Genomic DNA, 19,357 nt, shown 5'->3' on the forward strand with positions numbered 1-19,357 from the left:
GGAACTTGATCCCCAATGTCTCAGTGTTAGGAGGTGGGACCTAATGGAAGGTGTTTGGGTCATGGGAGCTCTGCCCTCATGAGTAGATTAATGCCATTATCACGGGAATGGTTTATCTCGAGAGTTAGTGCATTATAAAAGGATGAGTTCATCCCTCTCTTGCTGTCTCTTGCCATGTCTTTGCCTTTCTACTATGTGCTGCCTTCTGCCATGAGATTGCACAGTAAGAAGGCCCTTTCCAGATGCCAGCACCTTGATTTTGTACTCATCAGCCTCCAAAACTGTAAGGAAGTAAATTTCTGTTCTTTATAAATTATCCTGTCTCAGATATTCTGTTATAGCAACACAGAGTGGACTAAAACAGTTGCTCTTAAGTGTGATTATTCTGTTTATTTCCTTTGGATTCTCTAATCCCTTTCCCAATAGCAGGAACGCATTCATAGATCTGAATGGAGTCATATATTTTGATGGCACAGTAAGAAGGCCCTTACCAGATGCCAACACCTTGATTTTGTTTAGTAGATTTATTATAATATGATGTGATCTTTATTGTATGGTATTAGGGAGGAAATAGATTGTCCTCCAGGGGCTAGAAGCGAAGGGAAGAAATTCTTGGCACTTACAAATAAGCTGGTCATAGTTTTGAACAGCTTGGTGTTGGAAGTTGTCCAGCATCCTGGTGCAGCTGGTCACCATTCTTTCCTTCCATAAATACTTTTTGACTGCCTGAGGTATGCCAGGTACTGTACCAGGCACCAGGTTTATTGTACTGATAAAGACAGATTCAGTTCTTGCCTTCACAGAGCTTATAAGGTTCAGCTATAAGAAGGCTTGGGCCTTGCTGCAGTTGCTCACAGAGGGATTTGAGGAGATGTGATGAATCAGAATTTATTATGTGTTTGGAAGGAAGACATTTTGAATGCTGCTTAAAAGCTAAGTATTAAATTAATAACATATGTCAGCCATTGTGGCTGTTGGATAGCCTCAGTTATGACCAAATTTTACTTAGCTGTGGGCAAACTGTCTAAACAGTTTTCTCAGCTTTAATCCTCCCACTTGCCTAGGAGTTTACAGGGCAGCTGATTTAGATTGATCTTTCACATTATCCCCTTGGACTCTTAGAGGAGTCATGATGACAGTTGTTTACCAGAGGATTTTCAGTGACATTTGAGAAATAAGATCTGTCTTCTGTGTGGAGATGGTTTCTCTGTGATGTTCCCTGAACCTCATGTTGGCCCTTGCCAGAGATCTCTATTTTTACAGCTACTTGCGTCATTGTCATTTCCAGCTGATAGATGATTGAATGCAACTTCACATCCTTCCTGTCTTAGGACTTGTGGGGCTTTGGCTCAGGCAGCTGGATAGACAGCAGAGAAGGTCACTGAGAATAGGAGGTTGGACTATTAGTTCTTTCCTTGTCCCCACATGGCATTCTAAACTGCGATAAAATTATTTGATACAACCATTGAACCCATTCCTCCTGTTGCCTTTTCTCAGTCTTCAGCTCCTCATAGCCTTTCTGTAGCATTTGAAATCTACTCTCCACCCAGATTTTCAAAACTGTGTACTTCTTTGATTCTTCTATGTCCTGTCTTCTGGTTCCTTTCATCCTTGGCTTCTTCCACTTCTTCCTTCTGCCAAGTACTACATGTGTCTTCTCAGCTTTATCTGTGGTCTTTGGCCCTATCTGTTTGTTTCTTGTCTCTCTTCTACTCTTTCACCTTTTCTTCCCTCCTTCACTTCCTCTCCCTTTTTTTCATGCATTCTTGCACATATTTGTTAAATAGACATTTACTTAGGACCTACCGTATGTTTTGTACTGTGCTAGGTTTTTGGCATAGAAGAATGAAAGAGATAGACACAACCCCAGATTTTATGGAGCTTACAATGAATTTCCCAATTAATTAATAGAATATAATTGTAAAATGTTTTGAGAAGTATTGGTTGCTATGAGAGCATGTAATTTAGGACCTGCCCTAGTTTAAGAGGTCAGTGAAGTCTTTCTTAAGGAAATCATTTTTAGCTGAAATCTGAAGGATGAGTAGGAATTTATGAGGGGAAACAGGGAGTGTTCCAGGAGTAGGAACAGAAAACAGTTCTCTAACTCAGTATTTTAGTCATATTGGTCTTCTTTCAATTACAGTTGTGTGCTGCTCAGTGACACTTTGATCTAGGGCAGACTGCGTATTTGATGGTGGTCCCACAAGATTATTATGGCTATACCATACAGCCCGGGTGTGTCATAGGCTATACTGTCTAGGTCTGTGTAAATACACTCTATGATGTTCACATAATGATGAAATCATCTAAGACACATTTCTCAAAACCTGTCTCCCTCATTAAGTGATGCATGACTGTACTTGAATACACCATGCTTCTTTCCACCTCATTAGGTGTAAGACACAAGTTATCATCTTTCCTCAATGTCACCCAAACCTATTCTTCACTGCAGCCTTAGTTCACTTGTCACTGATTTCATTTGAAACAGAAGTGAGGGCCAGGTGTGGTGGCTCACGTCTGAAATCCCAGCACTGTGGGAGGCCAAAGTGGGCAGATCACTTGAGGTCAGGAGTTTGAGACCAGCCTGGCCAACATGGTGAAATCCCATCTCTACTAAAAATATAAAAATTAGCCAGCCGTGGTGGCGGGCGCCTGTAATCCCAGCTACTCAGGAGGCTGGGGCAGGGGAGAATCGCTTGAACCTGCGAGGTGGAGGTTGCAGTGAGCTGAGACCGCGCCACTGCACTTCAGCCTGGGCAACAGAGCAAAATCTGTCTCAAAAAAAAAAAAAAAAAAAAAAGAGAGAAATAGAAGTGAGATTTGTCCTTTCTTCTTCATTCCCACTGCCATAGAAATATCAGAAGGTGATGTAGAAGCAGGTGGATCACTTAAGCCCAGGAGTTCGAGACCAGCCTGGGCAACATGGTGAAACCCCGGCTTTACAAAATACAAAAAAATTAGCCAGGCGTGGTGTTGTGCACCTGTTGTCCCAGCTACCTAGGAGGTTGAGGTAGTAGGATCACTTGAGCCTGGGGAGGTTGAGACTGTGGTGAGTTGTGATTTGCACTACTACACTGCAACTTGGGTGACTGAGTCCCTGTCTAGAAAGAAAGAAATATCAGAAGGCAATATCACTTCACAACTGAATATTACAGTAGTAACTAGAGTACCTACTTCAGCTTTTTCCTCCAACACTTTCTTGCCTCATCTTCTGCAGCATAACCAGTATAGACCTCTCTTTCTAAGACCCTGTTTTTATCATCTTACTTCTTGGCTGAAAAACCTAGAATAGATTCCTGATGCACAAAATCCAGATTCTCTTCCTTTGGATCCTCCATTATCAGTCCTTAGACTGTCTCGGTCTCGTTTTGTTTCTCAACAGACACCTTTTGGGACAGTTAGATATTCTTCTTCTTCCCCCTGTCAACCATGCTCCTTTCTGCCTTTTTCCCTCTGTTTTCTCTTTAACTTTTATTACCAGCTCTAGGAAGTCTTTTCAACTACTGTAGCCTCCAGTGATCTCATCCTCTCTGAACTCTGAATTTTTAATAACACTTTCTGTATTTCATATATGCTAATGTCATTTCCTTACCTAAATTATAACTTTAAGAATGGCTGGGGCTGGGTGTGGTGGCTCATGCCTATAACCCAGAACTTTTGGAGGCCAAGGCGGGAGGAATCACTGGAGCCCAGGAATTCAAGACCAGCCTGGGAAAGTTAGTGAGACCTTGTCTCTATTTTTAAAAAATGTAAAAATTAGCCAGGCATCGTGGCACATGCCTGTGGTCCCAACCACTTGGGAGGCTGAGCTGGGAAGATCACTTGAGCTCAAGAGGTTGAGGCTGCAGTGATTTGTAATCACATCATTGCACTCCAGTTTGGGTGACAGAGTGAGACTCTGTCTCCAAAAGAAAGAAAGAAAGATTGGTCAGCTGGGCATGGTGGCTCATACCTCTTATCCTAGCACTTTGGGAAGCTGAGGTAGGAAGACTGCTTGAGGCCAGAAGTTCAAGATCAGCCTAGGTAGCATAGCAAGACCCCGTCTCTACAAAAAATAAAAATAAAAAAATTAACTAGGCATGGTGGCGTATGCCTGTAGTGCCAACTACTTGGGAGGATCACTTGAACCCAGGAGGTTGAGGCTGCAGTGAGCAGAAGAAAAGAACAAGGACATGTTATGACTTATATGCAATTTTATATACTCTAGTTTAGGATTCACCAAATAGATATTTAATAAGTGCTTTGAGGATGCCTAGAAGATTCCTTTTTTGCTTTTTGATCTGCAAACAATTTTATTGCCTGTCAGGGCAAATTGTATCACCCTTCAAACAAATTCAACAAATTCAATACTCAAAAGTGTAAAATCATAGTGCCCAACAACGAATCAAAACTACTGAATTGTGAAGAGGCAAGAAAATGTAACCTAAAACCAAGAAGATTTATTTTGATATCATTTGGTGGATACTGCTAATTCATTGCTAGTTGGGGACTGTGAGTGGTTAACATTGTAATCCTTCTGTCCTGTATGTTGGGTTTAACTTAAATTGATAATAGACACTAACTTAGGTTGAAACAAGGATCATTTATTTTAATGAGCTCTACTGTTCCAGGGATTGTTTCTACCAGCTGAATACTCACATTTCATAGAGCTGGTCAAGGGTTCCTTCCGATATTACAGCTATTTTTATAGTCCTTTCCAGTTTACCAGTTTTATTTAAATGAATCATCTTATTTAATCCTCATTATAACTCTTTGAGGTAAGTGGTATTATCTGTATTATCAGAAGAAGAAAATGAGGTATAAGAACTAAAAAGATTGTGAGTCACTCAGCCAGTTTGTGGTAGAACCCAGGCCTGAATCTGGGCTGGCTGACTTTGAGCTCCTTTTCTAATAACCTTAGTTGTTCTTGAATGAAGAACTTGCCCTTGATCATACCTAATCATTTTCTGCTGGAGGCCTTTGTTCTTGTGTGTTTGAGTTGTTCATCAGCTGCTTCCCAGAGATGGTGAAAAAGAGGTTAAAAGTTTTTCTAATGGATTAGCCTCTTGATTAATGTGATTTTGCTTCGGTGTCTTTCTTTTCTTTTTTTTTTTTTTAGAGACAGGGTCTTGCTCTGTTTCCTGGGCTGGAGTGCAGTGGCACAATCATAGCTGATCGTAGCCTCGAACTCTTGGGTTCAAGCGGTCCTCCCACCTCAGTCTCCCAAGTGACTAGGACTACAAGTGCGAGCCACCACGCTGAGCCAATTAAAAAAAAAATTTTTTTTGTAGAGATGGGCTGTCACTATGTTGCTCAGATTGGGCCTTGATATCTTTCTAAGACCTTTACTTTAAATGGAATTTGCTTAGGGATGATATGGTAAGTGAAGCCTAATCTGACTGATACAGTCGCATATTAATTAGTTTCCACCCACATCCCTGGTAGGCCTTGTACCCGACACCAAATCTAGATAACCAGACCTGTAGTGTGCCTGGCCAGAAAAAACCACGTTGAGGTCAAGTATTAAAATGTCATACTGAGGGCTCCCTAACCAAAAGAAGTCTAAGCATAAGACCCTCAGTGTCTCTGTCTCTTGCTGGTTCTGTTTGCTTACAGAGGCACGGCACTTGTAAAGCTTTTAAAAACTTGTTTCATGTTCTTATAATCCTTGGGAGATACAGAGTGGGTGTTCAGACCAAAAAGGCTACTTCCTGAAGTGTTTATGCAAAGGATCATTTTTAGAGAGTTATGTGGAATGGAATTGGGTCTGACGTCAATTCTCAGTGTGCTTTCTCTCCCCTGGAGGAATAGGCCATATGTAGAGACAGATGTGAGACTGAAGTCTTTTTTACATATAAATAATGCTGGGAGAGAATGAGAACATTCCTGTAAGGTGGAGGTTGGGGAAGAACAGAGTTTACTGTAAGCCAGAGATGACCAACTTGTTCTTGTATGCACTTTTAAAAAACCTTCTAGTCATGTATAATCTATAAGCCTAAATGTGTATAAAGTATTTGTACAGTAAATTAGTAGTAATAATAATAGAGCAAGTGTCTGTGTAACCCAGGTCAAATAATAGAACATTGCCAGCACCCAGGAGCTCCCCCAGAATTCTTTTTGATCACCTACCCACACCCCTGTTCTGAGGGAGTCTCCTGACTCCTGTGGTAATGATTTTCTTGCTTTTCTCTTTAGATTTATGACTTTTACATGTGTCCCTAAATGATTTAGGTTCATTTTGCCTGAATCACACTGCATTTATCCTTTTATGTCTTGATCCTTTCACTCAACATTTTGTTTATAATAATCACACGTTATTGCTATAGCTATAATTTATTCTCTCTTACTAATATTTCATTGTATGACTTTACCACAATTTACTTATTATTTTATTGTTGATGGGTGTTTTTGTTTCCAATCTGGGTTACTACAAATAACATCACTTTGGACATTCTTTTCTTTCGGTGCAGGCATTTCTGTTGGATATACATTAGGTTGAACCGTATGAAATTACCATTTTTGTGGCTCAAACATCAAATAATAATTTCATGTGGTTCAATCTAATAACTAGGGGTAGAATTGTTAGATCATAGAAAATACATATGTTCAATTTTAGTAGATTTTGCCAAATAGTTTTCTAAAGATCTCTTACCAACTTTATTTCCTGCCAGTAATTTATAATTGTTGCTTCACATTCTGGCCAACACTCGATACTGTGATTTTTTTATTGTGGTTTTCATTTGCATTTGCTGGTTACTAATGAGGTTGAACACATTTTCACTTGTTTTGGCCATTTCAGTTTCTTCTTATGAAGTACCTAAGTCACTTCCCCGTTTTTCTTTTCGGTGGTTTGTCTTTGTCTTGTTGATTAGCAGGAGTTCTATATATTCTAGATATGAATCCTTAATGGTTAAATGTATTACATATATCTTCTCTCATTCTGTGTTTTTTTAATTCTTAATGTTTTTTGACTCACTGCAACCTCTACTTCCTGGACTCAAGCAGTCTTCCTGCCCCAGCCTCCCAAATAGGACCACAGGTGTGCACTACCACACCCAGCTAATTTTTTTATTTTTTGTAGAGATGGGGTCTCACTATTTTGCTCAGGCTGGTCTCGAACTCCTGGCCTCAAGTGATCCTTCCACCTCAACCTCCAAAAGTGCTGGGATTACAGGTGTGAGCCACTGCGCCTGGCCTTAATGTGTCTTTTGATGAAAAGATATTCTCAACTTTAATATAGTCAAATGTATCTGTCATTCTTTTTTATAATTAATGCTTTATCTACAAACTCTTTTACTCAAGATCTTGAAGCTATTCTTTTTTTTTTTTTTTTTTTTTGAGACAGAGTCTCGCTCTGTCGCCCAGGCTGGAGTGCAGTGGCCGGATCTCAGCTCACTGCAAGTTCCGCCTCCCGGGTTCACGCCATTCTCCTGCCTCAGCCTCCCGAGTAGCTGGGACTACAGGCGCCCACCACCTCGCCCGGCTAGTTTTTTGTATTTTTTTAGTAGAGACGGGGTTTCACCGTGTTAGCCAGGATGGTCTCGATCTCCCGACCTCGTGATCCGCCCGTCTCGGCCTCCCAAAGTGCTGGGATTACAGGCTTGAGCCACCGCGCCCGGCCGAAGCTATTCTTTTATATTATCTTCTAAGAGCTTTATATTTTCATTTTTAGGCCTATAATCCATCTAAAGTTGATTTTTGCATGTGGAGTGAGGTTGAGGTTCATTTTCATTTTTCCCATAAGGGATATCCAGTTGTCCCAGCACCAGTTGGTGAAAAGACCATCCACTTCTTTGTGGTGTCACTTCTGTCATAAATAAGGGTCTGCATGTACCTGCGTCTGATCTAGCTCTTTGTTCTATTTCATTGGTCTGTTGATCTATTCCTGCACTGATACCTCACTGTATTAATTTTTTTTCTTTTTCTTTTTCTTTCTTTTTTTTTTTTTGTGACAGAGTCTTGCTCTGTCACCAGGCCGGAGTGCAGTGGCACGATCTTGGCTCTCTTCAGCCACCGCCTCCTGGGTTCAAGGAATTCTCCTGCTTCAGCCTCCTGAGTAGCTGGGATTATAGATGCCCACCACCATGCCTGTCTAATTTTTGTATTTTTAGTAGAGACGGGGTTTCACCATGTTGGCCAGGCTGGTCTCAAACTCCTGACCTCAGGTGATCCACCTGCCTCGGCCTTCCAAAGTGCTGGGATTACAGGCATGAGCCACTGCACACGGCCTACTGTATTAATTTCTATAGCTTTATAGTAACTAAGCCCCCACCTTGTTGTTTTTCTTTTTAGAGATGAGGTCTTGCTCTGTCATCCAGGCTGGAATGCAGTGGCATGATCATAGTTTACTGCTGTCTCAACCTCCTGGGCTCAAGCAATTTTCCTGCCTCAATCTCCTGAGTAGCTAGGACTATGGGTGTACACCACCATGCCCGGCTAAGTTTTAAATTTTTGTAGAAACAGAGTCTCACTGTCTTGCCTAGGCTGATCTCGATTTCTTGGCCTCAAGCTATCTTCCCACTTTGGCCTGCCAAGGTACTGGGATTACAGGTGTGAGCCACCACGCCCAACCTATTCTTCTTTTTTAAGAGTACCTTGGCTATTCTTGTCCTTCTGCCTTTCCATACACGTTTTAGAATCCGCTTGTTGAGTTTCAAAAAAGTCTGTTGGGATTTTGATTGAGATTATATTTAATTTATCAATCAACTTGTTTAGAATTGACATCTTTATAATAGTAAGGTTTTTGTCTAGGAATAAAATATATATCACTTCATTAATAAAGTCTACTTTATTGTGTAACAAAAAATTATTTGAGATAAAATTTACAATTTTAATGATATTTTAATTGTAAAATGTGCACAACATAAAATTTACAATTTTAATCATTTTAAAGTATACAAGTCAATGGCTTTTAGTACATTTATAATGTGCAACTCTCACCAGTATCCAAGTTTAGAAGATTTTTATTATGCCTCCCCAAAAAACCAATACCCATTAAATATCCATTAAGCAGCCACTCCCAAGTTCATAGTAACCTCTGCTTTCTGTCTTGGAGGATTTGCCTATTAGGAACATTTCATATAAATGGAATCATATATATGTGGACTTTGGTGCCTGGCCTCTTTCAGTCACAGCAATATTTTTAAGGTTTATCTGTGATGTAACATGTATCAGAACTTCATTCCTTGTTATGGCTGAGTACTATTCTATTGTATGGATATACCACATTTTAATGATGTGGATATACCACATGAATCTATCTGTTGATGGGTGTTTGTTGATAAAATTCTATCCTTTCTTTTTTTTTTTTTTTTTTTTGAGACAGTCTCACTCTGTTGCAGGCTGGAGTGCAATGGCGCAATCTCGGCTCACTGCAACCTCCGCCTCCCAGGTTCAAACAATTCTCCTGCCTCAGCCTCCCAAGTAGCTGGGATTACAGGCATGTGCCACCAAACCCAGCTAATTTCTGTATTTTTGGTAGAGATGGGGTTTCCCCATGTTGGCCAGGTGGGTCTCGAACCCCTGACCTTAGGTGATCTCTCCGCCTTGGCCTCCCAAAGTGCTGGGATTACAGGCGTGAGCCACCGTGCCTGGCCAATAAGATTCTGTACTTTTTTATAGAGCACTCTCATGTTTTATTAGATTTATTCTAAGGTAAACATTTTCAAATGCTTTAAATTGTATTTTTATAAAATTTCATTTTGTTTATTGCTATGGAGTATATGACACTGATTGATATCCTTTAAGTCTGAATTTTGCTAAACTCTCTTAATAATTCCAAAATTTATTTGTAGAGTCTTCTGGACCAATTATATCATTGTGATGAATGAGTTTTGTTTCTTCCTTTCTATTTATTCTGCCCTGTGTTTCTTTTTCTAGTCTTACCCTACTGACTAGATTCTCTAGTACAGTGTTGAACAGAGTAGTGATAGCAAGCAGCCTTGACTTATTCTGGATCCCAAAGGAAAAGCTTTTAGTCCTTCAACGTCAAGTGTGATATTTACTGCATATCTGTACATGTTTCAAATAGTCTTTATCTTAGCTGACGTCTAACTACCTAAGAGGACTCTTTTTTGGTTTTAATTGTTTTAAAAATATTTTTTTGAAGCAGGTCTCTCTTTTGCCCAGGCTGGAATGCAGTGGCATGATCTTGGCTAACTTCAGCCTTGACCTCCGAGGCTCAAGTGATCCTCCCACCTCAGCCTCGTGAGTAGCTGGAACTAAAGGTGTGTGCCACCACACCTAGCTAATTTTTATATTTTTTTTATAGAGATGGGGTTTCACCATGTTGCCCAGGCTGGTCTTGAACTCCTGGGTTCAAGAGGTCTGCACACCTCGGCCTCCCAAGGTGCTGGGACTACAGGCGAGAGTCACCGCACCTGGCTCAGCATTGTTTTAAATGAAATATTTTAATATTCTCCTTTGAGCATTTACAATATTCTGATAGATCCATGTTATCAGCAACTGGCTGACTCTGCTTTTGTTAATACACGATATTAATATAATACATAGTATTAACAGAAGCAGAGTTCTGATATCTCACTTTTACTAAACTTTTGCTGCAGGGGCTGTTCCCATGTCTCTGTCAATTCTGTTGAATATTTGAAGGAGATGATATGCATGATATTTCTGTACCCCTGTGAGGTGTAGTGTAACCTCCCATGGCTGTCAGAAGAGGCGGGCCTTCTCACACATTAGCATCTGTGTTTAGTCATGCCCGTTGAGTCTGTGGAATAAGAGGTGATGGACTGGAAGGGAGCATTAGTGGGCAGAAGACGATAGGTTTTCCAGAAGTAGACTGTGGGCTCGTGGTAGCTTTGGAAGTGTCTATGGGACTAGAAGGACTTAAGAACTCAACCTGGAATCAGACCAGCCAAAGCCTACATATGTCTGAATGAGTGTGCCTGTCCCCCACAAGAGCCTGAATACTCTTATCTGAGTGGAGAGAGCACAGGCAACATTGTCTGAAGACTTGGATGTTTGTTCCTCCAAAGCTCTGTGAATTTTTAGGATTGCAATTGCTGTTCTCTACCCAGAAGGAACCTTCGAAATTACTAATGAAGAGTTGGCCTTTCTCCATTTCAGATTGATATCAGTAAATGCCATTATTTAGTGGATTTGGACACCATGAAAGAAACACCTCGGGAGCCAAAATATTCATCCAATAAAGAAGAATGGATCAGCTTGGCCTATAGACCATTCCTTGATGCTTCTAGGTATGTGGCTTTAATCCTATGGGATATTCCAGGACTAGTAAGGGTAAAAATTGGATTCTAGGATTTTATAATTTCCAGTCCTGGGCTGACTCTAGTAGCCATCGTGTGTGTGTGTGTGTGTTTGATGGAGTCTCACTCTGTTGCCCAGGCTGGTGTGATCTCAATTCCCTACAACCTCTGCCTCCCGGATTCAAGTGATTCTCCTGCCTCAGCCTCCCAAGTAGCTGAGATTACAGGCACACACTACCACGCCTGGCTAATTTTTGTATTTTTGGTAGAGACAGGGTTTTGCTATATTGGCCAGGCTCTTCTCCAACTCCTGACCTCAGGTGATCCACCCGCCTTGGTCTCCCAAAGTGCTGGGATTACAAGCGTGAGCCACCGTACCCGGCCCATCGTTTTGTTTTTATTTGGGCCCAGTTTCCTGAGAAATCTAAAGGATTTCTTTTTTTGAGGCAGCAGAATGCAAAGTATATTCTGGTTTCACCCAAGTGAAAGGATCCAAGTAAAGCACATAGGTCTGCTGAAGAAAGCACAAGTGTTTGACACTGATTATTTTTGGCAACCAGCTTCAGCTGAGAGCATTTTGACACTGTTAGGAAGATTGACTATGCCCTTTGAGGAACTAGAAGTTCATGTTCATTATTTTCAGGCTCAAGGCTCAGCCAGGGCTGAGATACACCTTATTCAGTCTTAAATAGAGAGACCAAATGGACCAGGGCTTGGCTCGCTCTTCAGAAAGGTCTCAGAATTAATGATAAGAGGGGATCAAGCATTCAGGTAAGGGAGTAATGGGGAAGGGGAGTTGGAGGGGTCAAGGTGTCTGAGGGCAGAGGTCCAGGTAAATAGACAGTTGGAGTTAGGGAGATACAGGGAGGCCTGGTGAGCAGAGCCCAGGAGCCAGGAGGTCTGGAAGGAAGCAAAAGACAGAGGACCTGGTCCTGAGAGTCAGGTCTGGGGCTCAGAAACTGGGACTGGGCCCAGGACAGGACTCCAGAAAGGTGAAGTAAGCACAGGTACTAGGTGTAAGTCTGAGGAACCAAAATATTGATCAGGATACCAAGACAGGAAATGAAATATAGAGAGAAAGGCAAGGGTCCCTAATTACTGAAATGGAGGTAAAGGCTGGTTCTTCACGAGTAAGTGAGAATCCAGTTCTGAGTGAATTCAATTAAAGCTGGACTAGCAGGAAGGCCGAGATGCTGACCTGGATACCAGGTCACTAGCTTGGTCATAGGAGTGAGGCCAAAACTAAGTTTGGTGAGCTGCAGTAGCCCAGGCAGGTCATTGTACTTTTAGACTGAGTCTCTTCAGTGACTTTATAGATAATTACAACTGGCAAGGATGGGATGGTTGGGGAGAGGAGGGCAGTCAAGAGGCACCTGAGTTCTTGAGTGATTCTCGAATATAGGCTCTTGAGCCACACTCTCATCCTGTAAGTCTTTTTGTAGCCTGAAGTCATTCCCTCAAGTATCTGATACATAATTTCTAGGAGTGCCATTTCTACGTAATGGGAAATAGTGCTTCTTCTTAACAACAACAACAAACATTTTTTTTGAGACAGTCTCACTCTGTCACCACGCTGGAGTGCAGTGGCACAATCTCAGCTCACTGTAACCTCTACCTCCTGGGCTCAAGCAATCCTCCCACCTCAGCTTCCCAAGGCACCTGCCACCATGCCCAGCTAATTTTTGTATTTTTTGTAGCGACGGGGTTTTGCCATATTGCCCAAGCTGGTTTTAAACTTGTAAGCTCAAGCTATCCGCTCACCTCAGTCTCCCAAAGTGCTGGGATGACCCATGGCACCCAGCCTTAACAATTTCTTTTTTTTTTTTTTTGAGATGGAGTCTTGCTCTGTCTCCCAGTCTGGAGCAAAGTGGCGTGACCTGAGCCCCAAAGTGCTAGGATTATAGACGTGAGCCACCACTCCTGGCCCTTAACAAATATTTTTTGGGAGCCTGCAGTGTTCTAGGTGATTTGGGCATATAGTGAATAAAACAAAGACTTTCTTCTAGTGAAGCTTGTTTGGAGGTGGGTAGGGAAGACATACAATGTATAAGAAAATAAGTTATATAGTATATTAGAGGATGATAAATGCAAGGACAAAGTGTATTAGGTTAAGAGAAGCATTGAGAGTTCCATGAGAGCTGGGGGTTACACTTTGAGCTAGGGTGGTCAGAGTTGCCCTCAATGAAAAGATGATATTCAAACAAAGACTTGAAAGATGTAAGGGCATTAGCCATATGGACATCTGAGGGAACAGCTAGTGAAACGCTGTGGCATGAGGAAGAAACAGGAGGCCAGTGAGGCTGGAGCTGAGCAAGAGTGAAGAATAGCAGGTGGTGTGGTCAGAGTGCAGTAGGAGTGAGAGTGCAGGTTATAAAGAGCTTTGTAGGCTGTTGAAAGGCCTATACTCTCAATTAAATGGGGAGCCACTGTAGGGTTTTGAGCAGAGACTTGATATAACTTTTAAAAGGATCATTTTCAGTTCTGTGCTGAGAATAAATGGTAGCAAGTAAGAATAGAAGCAGGGAGACCAGTTAGGCCACTCTTGCAATAGGCCAGGCAAGAGATGAGGGTTCTTCAGATCAGGGAGAGGGCAGTGGAGATAATGAGAGGTAGTTATGCTGAGGATATAGAGAAATGCACTGAATTTGAGGTGTGAAAGAAAGGAGGGAAAGATGATCCCTAGGGATTTTGATCCAAGAAACTAGAAAAATGAAATTGCTATTAATTGAGATGGGAGAAACTGCAAGTAGAACAGGTTTTAGGGGTACAGTGAGAGATAAGCTTTAGTTAAGTTCGATATCAGTCAAACTTAACTGGTCAGTTGCCAGGCAAATAGAATTATTGAACTGACAGCTAGACATACAGTCTAGAGTTCAAGGGGGAAGTCTGAGCTAGAGACTCAGACTCATTTAGAACTGTTGGCATTTAGATGATATTTTTTAAAAACATGAGACTGGATGAGATCACCAAAGGAGAGAACAAAGTTAGGGACGAGATGAGGCCAGGGAAACTCCAGTATATAGAGATTAGGGAGAAGAGGAGGAACCAGCAAAGGTGACTGAGGGCGATCATCAGTAAAGTAGTAGGAAACCCAGGAGAGGAGAGTACCCTGGAAGCTAAGGGAAGAAAATGTTTTCAGGAGGAAGGAGTGGTCACCTGTGTCAGAAGCTGTTGATAAAACAAGTAAAATGAAGAATAACAACTGTCCATTAGATTTGGCAACTGGTAAAGGCAATTTGGGTGAAGTAGGTGGGGTGTAGGGACTGGAGAGATTGATTAGAAAGGTTGAAGTGAGAACAGTAGAAGAATTGGGATAGCAAATATGGACAAGTCTTTTGAAGAGTTTTGCTATACAGGGAAGCAGGGAAATAGGACATATCTGGTGGTGGGTGTCAGGAAGAGTGATAACTGGAGATTTTTTATCTTTTAAAAAAAAACTTTTAGTATGGCCAGGTGCAGTGGCTCACACCTGTAATCCCAGCACTTTGGGAGGCCAAGGCAGGTAGATCACTTGAGGCCAGGAGTTCAAGACCAGCCTGGCCAACATGACGAAACCCTGTCTCTATTAAAAATACAAAAAAAATTAGCTGGGTGTGGTGGTGCGCACCTATAGTCTCAGCTACACAGGAGGCTGAGACATGAGAATTGCTTGAACCTGGGAGGCAGAGGTCGCAGTGAGCCAAGATCGCACCACTGCACTCCAACTCCAACCTGGGCGACAGAGCGAGATCTTGTCTCAAAAGAGCAACAACAACAACAACTAAAAAGCAGTGGATGAACCTACATAGACACATCATTATCATCCAAAGCCCACAGTTTACATTAGGATTCACTCTTTTTTTTTTTTTTTTTTGAAACAGAGTCTCTCTCTGTCACCCAGGCTGGAGTGCAGTGGCTCAATCTCGGCTCACTACAAGCTCCGCCTCCCAGGTTCACATCATTCTCCTGCCTCAGCCTCCCGAGTAGCTGAGACTACAGGCGCCCGCCACCATGCCTGGCTAATTTTTTGTATTTTTAGTACAGACGGGGTTTCACCATGTTGGCCAGGATGGTATTGATCTCCTGACCTCGTGATCTGCCCGCCTTGGCCTCCCAAAGTGCTGGGATTACAGGCGTGAGCCACTGCGTCCGGCCCAGGGTTCACTCTTTGGTGTTACACAGTTCTATGGCATAATGTCATGTGTCTCCCATTACCGTTTTATGTGAAATAGTTTCACTGCTCCAAAACTCTGTGCTCTACCTCCATGCTCTATTCTCCCCTGCTACATTCCCGGACAACCACTAATCTTTTTACTGTCTTCATAGTTGTGCCTTTTCCAGAATGTTGTATAGCTTGAATCATACAGCAAGCTTTTCATATTGAGTTCTTTCCCTTAGCAAGCTGCATTTAAGTTTCTTCTGAGTCTTTTCATGGCTTAATAGCTTATTTCTTTTGAACTCTGAGTAATATTCCTTTGTCTGGATGTGCCACAGTTTATTCACCTACTGAAGGATATCTTTGGTTGCTTCCAAGTTTTGACAGTGGTCTTAGTTCAGACTGCTATAACAAATGATCTTAAACTGGGTGGCTAAAACAACAAACATTTACTTCTCACAGTTTTGAAGGCTGGAAGACCAAGATCACGGTGCCAGTATAGTAAAGTTCTGGTAGAGGCCATCTTTCTGGCTGCAGACAGCTGACTTGTATCCTCACATGGCTGAAAGAAGACAAGCTAGCTCTCTAGCCTCGTCTTATAAGGACCTTAATCCCATTCTTGAGTGCTCCACTCTTATGACCTAATTCCCTCCCAAAGGCCCACCTCCAAATACCATCACATTGGTGATTAGACTTCAACATATGAATTTCGAGGGGACACAAACAGCCCATAACAGCAATTATGAATAAAGCTGCTATAAACATCCCTGTGCAGGTGTTTGTGTGGACATACATTTTCAACTCCTTCGGGTAATACCAAGGCGTATGATTGCTGGATTGTATGGTAAGAGTCTGTTTAGTTTTGCAAGAAGCTGCCAGATTGTCTTCCAAAGTGGCTGTATCATTTTGCATTCCTACCAGCAATGAATGAATGCGTTCCTGTTGCTCCACATCCTTGCAGCCATTTGGGATTATCAGTGTTTTGAATTTTGGCCATTCTAATGGGTGTATAGTGGTATTTCATTGTTGTTTTAATTTACATTTCTCTAATATGATGCAGAGCATCTTTTCATGTGCTTATTTGCCATCTGAGTATCTTTTTCAGTGAGGTGTTTGTTAAGTCTTTGGGCATTTTTTAATTGGGTTGTTCGTTTTTTTAGTGTTGGGTTTTTTGTTTGTTTTTGAGACAGGGTCTCGCTCTGTCACCCAGGCCGGAGTACAATGGTGTAGTCATAGCTCACTGTAACCTCTAACTCCTGGGCTCAAGTAGTTCTCTCACTTCAGCGCCCCAAAGCACTCGGATTACAGGCATAAACCACCACACCCAGTCTTATTGTTGAGTTTTAAGAGTTCCCTGTGTATTTTGGATAACAGTCCTTTATTTGATATGTCTTTTGCAAGTATTTTCTCCCAGTTTGTGGCTTGTCTTCTCACTGGTGACAGTGTCTTTCACAGAGCAGAAATATTTTATTTTAATGAAGTCCATCTTCTCAATTCTTTTTTCATAAATCATGCCTTTGGTGTTGTATCTAAAAAGTCATTGCCAAACCCAAGTTCATTTAGATTTTCTCCTGTATTATCTTCTAGGAGTTTTATACTTTCAGCTTTGTTGGGTTTTTTTTCTTTTTCTGTTTCTTTTTTGAGACGGAATCTTGCTCTGTCGCCCAGGCTGGAGTGCAGTGGCACACTCTCGACTCACTGCAACCTCCACCTCCCAGGTTCAAGCAATTCTGCTGCCTCAGCCTCCCAAGTAGCTGGGATTACAGGTGCCCACCACCATGCCCAGCTCATTTTTGTATTTTTAGTAGAGACAAAGTTTCACCACGTTTGCCAGGCTGGTCTGGAACTCCTGACCGGAAGTGATCCACCCACCTCGGTGTCCCAAAGTGTTGAGATTACAGGTGTGAGCCACCATGCCCAGCCTATACTTTCACTTTTTTTTTTTTTTTTTTTTTGAGGCGGAGTCTCGTTCTGTCACCCAGACTGGAGTGCAATGGCCGGATCTCAGCTCACTGCAAGCTCCGCCTGCCAGGTTTACACCATTCTCCTGCCTCAGCCTCCCGAGTAGCTGGGACTACAGGCGCCTGCCACCTCGCCCGGCTAGCTTTTTTTTGTATTTTTTAGTAGAGACGGGGTTTCACCGTGTTAACCAGGATGGTCTTGATCTCCTGACCTCGTGATCCGCCCGTCTCGGCCTCCCAAAGTGCTGGGATTACAGGCTTGAGACACCGCGCCCGGCCTACTTTCACTTTTTATATTTAGGTCTATGGCCTGTTTTGAGTTAATTTTTGTGGAGTGTGTAAGATCTGTGTCTAAATTAATTTTTTTTGCATGAGGATGCACGGTTGTTCCAGCACCATTTGTTGAAAAGACTATCTGTTTTTTATTGTGTTGCCTTTGTTCCTTTGTCAGAGATTTATATTTGACTGTATTTATGTGGATCTACTTTTGGGCTCTCTATTCTGTTCCACTGACCTATTTGTCTTTTCTTTCTCCAGTATCACACTGTCTTGATTATTGTAGCTTTATAGTAAGTCTCACAGTTTTGGGTAGTGTCAATCCCCCAACTTTGTTCTTTTTTTTTTCCCCCCGAGATGGAGTCTTACTCTGTCATCCAGGTTGGAGTGCAGTGCCACGATCTTGGCTTATTGCAACCTCTGCCTCCCGGGTTCAAAAGATTCTCCTGCCTCAGCCACCCAAGTAGTTGGGATTACAGGCATGTGCCACCATGCCTGGCTATTGTTGTTTTTTTTTAGTGGAGATGGAGTTTCACAGTGTTGGCCAGCTGGTCTCGAACTCCTGACCTCAAGTGATCCTCCCACCTCGGCCTCCCAAAGTATTGGGATTACAGGTATGAGCCACTGCACCTCACCAACTTTATTCTTCTTTAATATTATTTTGTGGATTCTGGGTCTTTTGCCTCTCCATATAAACTTTAGAATCAGTTTGTAAACATCCACAAAATAACTTGCTGGGATTTTGATTGAGATTTTATTTAATCTATAGATCAAATTGGGAAGAACTGACATCTTGACAATACTGAGTCATCCTATCCATGAATGTTGCTAAATTTATACTGAAGTATTGCATTTTTGGGAGTGTGATGGTAGGAATCTGGACATTTTCTTCCAGTGGCCTTGCCTTTCTCAGTGAAGTAGGAAGTGGGATTATCAGCTGAGAAAGGAGCTTAAGGGATGAGGTGGTAAGAGATTTGAGGAGAAAGAAGGTGTGAAATAATTGAGGAGAGCGAGAGACACAGAAGCTGGAGAAATACAGTGTGATTGGAGGACAGGATCCAGAACCCATTGGAGCCTTAAATGGGGCCATGTAGTTGCTTTTTGCTTCTTCACTTATGTATAGTTGCAGCTTCACTGTGAGGCACAAAACAGGTAAATTTAACCAGGGTGTTTTGTTTTTGTTTTTGCTTTTTTTAACTTTATTGCAGTGTAATTTACATTGTCATCCAGTTCATCCATTTTAAAGTATACAAATTAAATGATTATTACTGAAGTTACCAAGTTGTAAAACCATTACCACAGTTCAATTTTAAAACACTGTTATCACTCCAGTAAGATACCTCATTCCCACTGCCATCTCCAGGGATCCCGCTAATCTATTCTCTGCTTCTGTAGATTGCCTTTTCTGGACATTTCATGTAAGTGGAATCATATGTGGAGTTTAGTGTCTGGTTTCTTTCACTCAGCCTGTTTTTGAGGTTCATTCATGTTATAGCATTTAGCAGTAGTTGTCTGTTTTTATTGCTGAATACTGTTCCATTGTTTAGTCCTTCACTAACTGGTGGACATTTCCATTGTTTACACTTTTTGGCTATTAGGAATAATGCTGCTATGAACCTTCTCTGTACATCTTTGTGTAGGGGCTTGGGCTTTAGTTAAGAAAGTTCAACAGAGCCTGAAGGGACAAGAGAACTGAAGGTTTCTGCAGGGAAGTGATCTAATGAGCGACCATGACCTTAAGAAGCTGGTAAGGAGGGAAGTTGGGGGAAAGTATTGGAAGA

The 19,357-nt window shown here is 41.9% G+C and overlaps 1 protein-coding gene across 12 annotated transcripts in view; it reads left to right on the plus strand.

The window, feature by feature from the left end:
* The window catches only part of ALG9 (ALG9 alpha-1,2-mannosyltransferase), a 94,635-nt gene that overhangs the window by 58,174 nt on the left and 17,104 nt on the right, over nucleotides 1-19,357 (plus strand). For 9 of the 12 annotated variants that reach the window (XM_009187250.4, XM_009187253.4, XM_021926526.2 and 6 more), the window contains one exon: nucleotides 11,065-11,195. In XM_009187250.4, coding sequence (XP_009185514.1) covers nucleotides 11,065-11,195 — 131 coding nt within the window. Of the gene's footprint in view, nucleotides 1-11,064; nucleotides 11,196-15,801; nucleotides 16,295-19,216; nucleotides 19,324-19,357 lie in introns of those variants that run through there. The other 3 variants (XM_009187254.4, XM_017948959.3, XR_001895140.3) reach the window with 3 other exon arrangements.

This window comes from Papio anubis, chromosome 12, assembly GCF_008728515.1.
Source record: "Papio anubis isolate 15944 chromosome 12, Panubis1.0, whole genome shotgun sequence".
Taxonomy (NCBI): domain Eukaryota; kingdom Metazoa; phylum Chordata; class Mammalia; order Primates; family Cercopithecidae; genus Papio; species Papio anubis.